This window comes from Morone saxatilis, unplaced genomic scaffold (assembly GCF_004916995.1).
Source record: "Morone saxatilis isolate NCDOM2014 unplaced genomic scaffold, NCSU_SB_2.0 Contig18, whole genome shotgun sequence".
Taxonomy (NCBI): Eukaryota; Metazoa; Chordata; class Actinopteri; family Moronidae; genus Morone; species Morone saxatilis.
The window spans coordinates 9371830-9382027 of NW_023339740.1; the positions used below are offsets into that span (position 1 = coordinate 9371830).

The 10198-nt window shown below is 39.3% G+C and overlaps 1 protein-coding gene across 1 annotated transcript in view; it reads left to right on the top strand.

The window, feature by feature from the left end:
• Positions 1-10198, top strand: part of dnai1.2 (dynein, axonemal, intermediate chain 1, paralog 2) — a 20984-nt gene that overhangs the window by 6405 nt on the left and 4381 nt on the right. The window contains exons 17-19 of the mRNA XM_035662312.1: positions 2242-2390; positions 4966-5065; positions 8325-8510. Of these exons, the coding sequence (XP_035518205.1) occupies positions 2242-2390; positions 4966-5065; positions 8325-8510 (435 nt within the window). The remainder of the gene's footprint in view (positions 1-2241; positions 2391-4965; positions 5066-8324; positions 8511-10198) is intronic.

The following is a 10198-nucleotide window of genomic DNA, read 5'->3' on the forward strand; positions in this document are numbered from 1 at the left end:
TGTGTGTGTGTGTGTGCAGAATGATGCATGTGCAATTGTGTGTCCATTTGGCCCTTTGGGAACCCCTCAGGCTCGACATAAAGGGTTTAATGAGTCTCCTTAAGCAGAGGCTCTCTCTGTCCACATCAGGCAGCTGGTCGTTTTTGGCTGGCCTCCCACCTTCTCTATGCTTTTCTTTCTATGTTCATGTTACCGAAGGCAGAAAGACACTCATAAAAGTCTCATTTGCTTGCAGTTACCGTTCCCTCATTCTATTGATTTAATAACATAAAATTGTTGAAACAGCTCACTGACTAATATCATCACACATCATTCAAATTGGCTGATCTTTATAAAAGTGCCTGAGGGAAGTCTATCTCACATGTTTATGAAGAGAATACAGAGTTTGGTAGTGAGCTTATGGTAGTATTGCTCATTCTTGCAAGAGCACACAGAAATGCACCAATTTAAGTATACACACAGGCAGGTGAACACAGTGTTTAGGAGACAATGGTATTGTAAGATTAAAAGACGAGGCATTCTTTTATCTTTTTGTCATTATCAACAATTGACCCTGTGGACTCAACCTTGAAAAGACCACTGATTTAACCTGTATTGCTCCAACCTTATACAACCTGAGCACTGCTAAAGAATTCATCATCTAAAACAATTTAAATCTAAAAAAAAGCTATACTGTTGCCTTGGATTACTTTTTACTTAAATTACAGCATTTAATACAAGGCACACGTTGCCGTCAGTGAAATCACTTACAGTTTATTCTCCCATCAGACAAGAATTATGCTACCTTGCTACCTTAGAACTCCTGACTTAGGAAATCTGAAATGCACCTCTTTGGAAATACCTGCTTGGCTTACTCATTGGACTTAATGGTGGTCAGACACTTCTGAAACATTTCTTATTGCATCTTAATGGCTCTGTGCCTGGCATCATCATTAAGGTAAGCTCACAAGTGAAGCAGCAAACTGATTTGTCCACTTCCTATGGTGACTGTGGTTTGGATACATGCTGCGTGTATGGAGACACACACCTCGGCTGAACCCCTGTGAAATCACCCTCCTTGCAGACACACATCCAGTATGTGAGATGAAATATGTTCTGTCCATCACCTCAAGGTTTAGTGCCACAGAAACCCCAGGAGAGGACAGATTAAGAATCTTTCACCTAGCTGCAGGTCAACAATCAAACTGTCAGTGCTTGGAAGTGCAGCAGCTGTCCCCACAAGCCTTGATGTTTTATCCGAGACAGTTAATTTATCCCTGCAATCTAACTCTTCTGCTATGTGGTGCTTTTGTAAAACCCATTCTGTCAATTGCAAACAAACTGCAAATTTATAGTACAACTAAACATTGATTCAAAGAGGATTACATGTCTTTAGGTTAAAACCGTCAAATATATTAGACTTCTAGCCAGACTTCTCCAATCAGCAGTGTCACTGCAGGACCTTTTCAGCAGAATGATGTATTCCCAGACACATAAAGTATTCTCAAGAAAATATTTGTACTCTTTTCTTTACTCTGAAGACAAATTAGTTTACAAATATGTAATGTACTTGTCCCTATTTTTTATATTTTATCTGTTTACTAGTCTCCAACAGAAGAAAAGATAAATTCCTGCAGACTGTCTAACTTGCAAAACATTTATTAGTTAGTAACGCTTTGGTCCTAGACCTTCATCAGGCAGTGATCTGTTTACAAGTCCCCTTTCTCATAGTGGTATAGTGATAGTCTAGTTAGGCTTAATTTTTCCCTGATTTCTGCTAACCGTACTATATAAACACAATATAAAACAATATAAAACAACAATAACAGTTTGGATTACAGTTTAATTTTGAAGATTTCATTAAGCTGAGCAGCAACGGTGTTACCATGGAAACTTTAATTTACCCCCTGGACTGGTGGGTTATCACCTAGTGTTTTAGGAATCTATTTGAGACAAGAACAAATATAAGAGACTTGAGAGAAATAGTCAAAAAGCTTAGAATTATGCAAATACTTTCTGTATACCTGCTGCTGTATTGATGGTAAAAGCACATCATTCCTATCCCAATAAAATAAGTTCTTCTTGACAGTTCCTATACATTTCAACAATCTTCTAATACAGTGGCAACAGTAGCATGTGCCACCGGCAGATAATGAATTGCTCCAGTCACTGAACACTGTGTTAAATAGTTCAATATTAAGAAATATCTTGTGTTAACACAATCGACCTTTGTCCAAATGAAAACTTTTCCTTATTCCCTAGTGCTCCAAGACGTACTCAAGCCAGTTCCTGGAGACCTATGATGCCCACAGCATGGCAGTGGATGCTGTAAAGTGGAACCACTTCCACCCAAAGGTTTTCATTTCTTGCAGTTCGGACTGGACTGTCAAGATCTGGGATCATACCATCAAGTAAGTCCGCAGATAGAGTTTATACTTGCAGCTACTGTAGATATAAAAGCACTCTAGATGCTGTAGATTGTATAACTATAAATAATATTATTATTATTATTATATATTCTGTTTTGTCTATATTTATCTAGGTTTTTAGTAGAAGCTAGTCACCTACAGTATTAAGTTTTGTTTTCTTTTATCATCAGATGTAATTTCCATTCCTGTGCAGTTTTAAGGTTCTACATTATTTTCATTCTCCAGGACAAGCATGTTGTGGTACAAATGTTTTGTGGCATTCGGATGGCATGTTGTTGTTATTATTATTGAGGAATACTGCTCACCCACTATTGCAGCATCTAGGGTTTCATCCACCACCACTGGCTTAACTGGGCGTCCCATCAAACACAACTGACAGCGTTGGCTGGTGGGAAGCTGTTGAGGGATTATGTACTTGTTGCTGCGCTAGTGACTCCTACTAGTTGGCTCTTGTGCATTGAAGAGGAGGGTGATGTCTCTGGGGAAGGGCTTGAAATACTTAGTGTTACAGTCTCCCTGTGAAGCTCTTCAGTGTTGGGTGAAGGAGCGTATGACTCCGTATGTGTTGGAGTTGACACATAGCCAGCCATGTGTCAACTCCAACGCATACGGAGTTAAGTAGTATGAAGAACTACAGTGCTTGAAGAATTGGCTATGTTAAATTGGGAGAAAAAGGACAAGAAATAAACAATAAATAAAATAGTCAATTGGCTGTTGTTCATTTCAGGATTCCCCAGCAACTGCAGCTAGTATGAGTATTTCAGTTTAGTGGACCGTTTATTAAAATGTCGTATTTTAGATTTGGCATTATTCAAGTAAAAGTACCTGACTGGAAAGTGGTTGGTTACAGAATAGCAACTGCAGTGTTTTACTGTATTCATATCTTCATGGTTTGCAACATTACTAATGCTCTTTGTTCAAATGTCTACGTACATTCAGTGAAGAATGGAGAAGACAATCATCATTCCTTTAATCTGTTCATAATATTAAAGTCAGTCTTAAATCTTTATTACATTCTTATACTCATCATGGGCCCAGCATAATTTTCCTTGCTTATTTGACTAACCCGCTGTGCCTCCCACTTCTTGTCAGCACAGGCAGCTTGACTGAATAATGATAGCAATCATCCGCCCATTATGAGAGACAGGGTTTTCAAGAATGATCCATAACATCCCATAGATACAAGACATATTGTTTCCAGGAGAGAGTCTGACTGGATCAAACAACTTTTCTCAAACTTTACCACGCTGTCCGGAAGTGTGTGAAAGCTTTACACTGAAAACTGCTACTTTTGCTTGACAGCTGAGGCTAATATATATCCTGTAAAGCTGTCAGATGACATTAGTCAGTCCTGGATGAACTGAAGGGTTTGTAGTAATAGAAGATACTTGCATCGAGTCTATTAATCACATACAGTAATCTTGATATATTTACACCTCAGCCTAGTGGAACCAGGACATAATTTATGAATCCTAATAGCTCGGACTCTGGATTTACATTATGTGCAGTATAATTCTGCTGTGAAAGCCGCTCTTAAATGACTCCGGGCCAGATTTATTTGCCATTTGTGCCTAATTTCAGACATTTTCTATGTGTACCAGAATGCATGTTATTTATCAGGCACAGCAGCATGGAGGCCCAGTTTGTCATCTGACGTGCATCTTACACAAAATCAATAAGGATGGCTGGCGCAATTCGCAGTTAATGGGAAAAGTGCTAAGTGTGGTTGATTGTGCATTCAGGTTTGTTTACTAAGGTTCATGCAATTTGTTAGTGTCCATTCTCCTCCTCTTGTAGAGATTTCAGAACGTTTGAGTATACTGTATTTGAGGAAGCTGTGAGTAAGAGAACATTTAGATAATCAGTATTTTCATCCTCACAGGGCTGCTAAAGCGCTGTTTTAAATGCATTTTTAATAATAATAATTCTTAATTTCAACATTACTGTTTTCTGAGCTTGCTGATGGTAAACATATTCTACCACCTCTTGAGTAGTGCTTCACTTCTCATGTCTCAAGTAAGTCAAACACCAAATTAGCTACAGACTGCTGGTGCAAATTCCTTTCATGTACGTATGTAAGTCTGTCCTGTGTTACCAAAGTTGCAAACAAATGGAATAGAAAATTAAATAGCTTTCTCTGTCTCTCTTGCTCACACACACACTACCTCCCTAATATTTGAAGACGACCTGTATGTGCCTGGTTTCAGCTCTTAGAAATATTGCATTTCTTCATCTTCCTTCCTGTGGTGTTTCACAAGTTAATAATGTGCGGAAATAGTGTGCAGAAGGTTTCTGTTTCATCTCCACCCGTTACTCTGCCAGGCTCTGATGAGGCTTTTAACTGATTGCCATGGATGGCAGTCTAAAGATACATTGAACATAGAAACAAAATGTAGTTGTATCTGTAATGCAGAATTAGATAGATCTTTCTCTGACTCTACACTCTAAACAGCAACGTAAGCTGATGAGTAGAAGTTCTTGTTCATTTATTTAATTAAATGTAATGAAAAGTTACTGATTTCCTGTCTGACTTTGGATGTCTGTGTATTTTTTCCAGTACTCCAATGTTCACGTTTGACCTGCTTGCTGCTGTTGGTGATGTTGCCTGGTCTCCATACTCCTCCACTGTATTTGCTGCTGTCACAACAGATGGGACAGTAAGTGTCCATCTAAACTTACATTTTGCAGCCCATATTTGACTTAGGAGTTTAGTAGTTCATAACTTTTTTTTTTTTGCTTGTTTTGGCCTTCAGAAGACTCAGGATCAATGATTTATGCTCAGATGTATTAAGAATCTCACATCATTGATTGCACATTCCAGTGGGTTACATTTATAGTTGAAGAAAGCTGATGTTGTACTGACTATGTGTGATACAGAATATAGAGTTGGGCAATATAATTAATATAAATGGGGTGGACAAAATAATAGAAACACCTGTCAATATAATTCATCACAACTCAACAGCACCAAAAACCGACAATCTCAACAAAAGCAGAACATTATAACCTTCATCAAGGCAGGATTTATTTCAGGACTGTGGTACTACATTAGTTTTAGCTAGTTGTACTTAATAAAAGTGTTTCAACACGTTGATAATGATCTGTATGAAGATATTAAATCAAATATATAATTTCAGATGAAATATAAGGTATTTTCATGGCTCTAGGTGAGGCTAGGATAGTTTTTAATTCTTTGTTTTGTGCTTCAGAAGCTGAGTGTGTAACCAGTCTCAGACCTATATGAGGTCCTATAGGATGTTTTGTCTGTAGGCTATGATTATCACCACCACACATCTGCTGTGTACCTAAGATAACATTTGAAACTTACCTGGCAGAATATGCGAAAATACAAACAGCTGCCCCATCTACCACCTGCCACCCAGTTCATTATCATCCTTATAGTATAGACTCAGCTGACTAAACCCTTACTATATTTATAAGGCTAAGCCTCAGATTCATGCAGAATAGCCTTAGGAAATTGAGTTTGTTCAAACACAGTTCCTTGTAACAAAGGCGGCTTCCTGCCCTGCCAGTGGTTATTGATTCCAGCCAAAAGTAATTTCAGTGAATCCCATGTTGCTTATCTTCACATATTTTCTTAATATGGCTGCAAGCTGTCCCCATCTGTTTGTCTTCGCACCAGTCTGCACCGAGCTTCAAAGTCCAGAGTGTTGTGTCTGACACATTTCCTGTCCAGTGTGCCAAGTGAAGTCGAGTGAGAGTGACAAAGAGGAAATGAGAGCCGAAAAATTGAGAGACACCTTATGTGATAGTGTGCGTATGTGTGTCCTGTCACCACAGGCACAATACATACAGTGCTGAAGTATACCCACGATTATGCATATTATTTTACAACCATGAGTCTTGATAAGATATAGATGAGAGGAAGCTGTAAATCGAATGCCGCTTTTATGGGATACAAGTTGCATAAAAATAACTTGCAATTCATATAGCAGATGTTTTTACACAAAATAAAAACATCATTTTGTTTAATTGTAAACATCTACAGCAAAAAACAACAACTAATGAAATGACTTTGCTAGAAAGCATATCAAGTCCCAGCCCTTTTTGTAACTATGGTAATTTATTCTCTCAAAGTGGATCAAAAGCAGTTTTCAGCAGCTATTAAAAAACTCATTAAAAGCTCATCAGTTGGCATACATTTTACAAGCACAATATCCTGTCCTTTCTAAGCAGCAGGAAGGACAAGAATATTAAATTGGAGTCTATCAAGGTCAGTGTGCTGAACTCAAAACTGAACATCATTTCAGAAGGTTTTTAAGCATGCGCTTGGGCAAAAATAGCTCAGGCTTTGTTGATGGAAGCAATTATTTAGGTATACGAGTATTTTAAGGTAGGGTAAATATAGCCTGTAAACAGAATTAACTGGATCCACTAAATAACTATTCTACATGACATTTGGTTGCTGTGAGATTTTGAAAAATTACAGGATATTGCCAGAATTCCCACATTCAGTGGTGCGGTCGCAGTGCATGATGTTAATCGTCAGAATCGTCCCCAGGATAGCAGATTCTCTGCAGTACATTTGTTCTTTTCTGTGACAAGTGTCTGATAGAGCTTGAGTGACTCAGCATGAGTTGTGCGCTGCTTGACGTGTATTTACTGTTGATGACAACCTTGCCTGCTGCTGCAACACGGCAAAATGTCAGAGACACAATCGCGGACGTGTGTGTGTGTGTGTGTGTGCGTACGTGCGTGTGTACATGTGTTCATAAGGATAATGACTTGCCTGGCAGGCTGAGGTGTAAGAATGACACTGAGTTGTGCCACTGCAAACAAATATCTCTTCGTTCTCTCTGTCTTTGCCTCTCCATCTGAGCTGACTGTTGAGGAAATAAAGTGTCAGGATGAAATAATGAGAGGTCCAGGCTTATCCCCCGGTGATTAGTCTCCAAATCCATATTTGCTCTCTGTGCAGCTCTTCGTAACCTTCTGCACAGGAACTGACAAACATTTCAGTTAGTAGACCTGCATAAGCTCATGCTAGATTTTAAGATCTGATACTTCAACCTAAAGCCATAAAAACTGAAGAAATAATTTAACTAATTTAACATTAGAAATTAAAATGAAAGAATATATAATGATAAATAATGGGCATTCATTTCAGAGCTGTAAAATGTCTCTGCTCCATGTTCTTGCGTGAATTTCCGGTGTATTGACTGTGTACTGCAATCACTCATGACTAATGTTACATTAGTGCTTATATATCAAAAGCACAGATAATGGCTGCAGTGATGGAGGTTACAAAAAGTCATACCCTGGCAGAGTATGATGATTGGTTGCAAGTGATGACTGCGATGCTTTGTGTGGTGCTGTTGCACATAGACAGTGTGAACCCTAGCGACCCGGGCACCGTCATCTTTCTGGTAAAAGGAGTGGGCTGCGCTTTGAAGTGGGCTCATTTGTTGTCCACGGATTCTCTAAATGCACTTAGGCTGAAAGAAGAATATCTGTGATCTGGTTCCTTCTGGATAACGATGCCTATGATTTTGTATTGTGGCTGCCAAACACACATACACACACACACATATGGACAGAAGTGCACACTCATTGAATTACTGGGAACACCCTTCCTTGCACCAGATGGTCAGGCTTGCATCCCTGCAGAGGCTTTAGCTCCTCTATTCTCCTTCTCACATGAAAAGCAACACAAACAACACAAACAAGATGTGAAAGTGCAGTCTGCAACAGCTGATTTACGCCTTTACTTACTTACTCTCTTTAGACTATACCTCCTCCATCCCATCAGTCAATAAGATTGGTCCCTTATTTTACTGGATTAATACTTAAAACCTCAGTCAGTGTTATTGCTAATGGCCTGAAATGTCAGTTCAGTTACAGGGTCACACTGTAAAAAACAACACATTCATTCTTTTGATCATTCATTTTTTTCAGGTTCATGTTTTTGACCTCAACATCAACAAATATGAGGCCATCTGCCAGCAGCCAGTGGTGGCCAAAAAGAAGACAAAGTTGACTCACATTGAGTTTAATCCAATCTATCCGATCATCATAGTGGGTGATGACAGAGGCTACGTCACCAGCCTCAAACTCTCCCCTAACCTCCGCAAGAAACCCAAGGTAAGAGTCTTATCGAGTTGCCAATTCCATTAAAATCATTTAAGCTAATTTCCTCCAAAGCTAGGCCCGTATTAAACCTGCCAACAAGTGGTAAAAAGATAAACCTTCCTTTCCAAGTGAAGCTGCTTTAGCATCCCGTGTTTCTACTCTTGCTGCTTTGTCTTTATAATTAGGTTCTATTGGCACATACAAATGAAGCTTGTCCACATTACAAATTAGGTACCAAATCTTCTACCACTTCTAGGACTATGCAGAAGTGTGTTCTGCAATGTTACTATTGCTCTCGATTGGCCTATTGTGTTCTTTCACCTATTATACCGTCTTATCTGTAAACAGTCTTGGATGCATGCCTGCCCTGTTGCATTATTTATGACTGCCACTTGTTCCACATCAATGAAAGCAGATCAGATGATTCATTCTTGACCTCAAGCTAATTTCACTAAATAACAATGGAATAGAGGCCACGCACCCCCCTCCTCCTCAGCAGCTCATTACCAGTATCCCTAATCGCCTGTATTTAGGCCAGTTAACAATTAGCCACAGAAACATCAGGTATTGTTTGTAATTGAATAAGCGTGGTAGAAAAGATCATTAGAAAGAAGCAGAATTGTTATGTATTGGAAATCAACCTAAAACATAAGATAAAATAAAGTCTGATGGCCCAGTGATTTAAAAGGCCTATCACATAACCGTGGCCACCCTGGCTTCAAGGGTCCCCAAGTCATCCCCCTATCTGTCTCCTCATATTGCCTGTCACTAGTACTGTAACGCTGGCAACAAATGCCAAGACGTAATGTGGGGGAAATCTTGAGGAATAGAAAGGTACAATACATTTCGTATTCAAAGCAAGTTGTATTGCACTTTAGTCCATTCACAATTGATGAGTCACCGAAGGATCTGTTGCCACTCGTGGCAATGGTTAATGAGCTGCGGGGTAATCACAGCGGTCCTACTAAACACAGGAGGAAACCAAATGGCACACTGAGTCACAACACTTTAATCAGGGCCCATTTACAGTCAGCTCTGCAGCCTCTTCACTTTCTTTTGTGTTGTTCACATTTGATGCATGTTAACTAGAAGAAATTCAAATGACTCGAGAAACACGTATTTATTTTCACAACGCGTTTTTATGTATTATACACAGTACTGACGGGTCTGGATTCAACACACATAAACAGTTCTCCTTTCACCACACGCATAATAAACACAGTTTGTATGGGTGCAGCATAACTACACATACACACACATTCAGAGCTACCTCATTAGCGACCTCAGACTGTAGCCCTAAAGCATACAATTGGGAAATGATTGCACAGTTCAGCACCACTGATAGTGCTCAGTGTGGCAAATAAGCATCAGGCACAAACACCCACAGCAAATATTATCAATAATATGTCTTATAAAACTGGCACAGAAGCCTACTAAAACCAGCACAATGGGCATGGTGGCCCATAAATATACCCAAACCATTGGCACAGTGGCCTAGCAATCCAAACCGTAACCGACATTTAAGGGCTTTCGATAAGACCAATGAGACAACTCCTTGGCTCGTTTACGCTCACTAAACTACTCCAGTCCACTTGACCTCTCACATCCTGCGGGGTTGCTCTAATAGGTTTTAATTCTTTGTTTTGTGCTTCAGAAAACAGGAAGCAGAAATTTACTACAGGGTGCACCTAGCCAAAGTA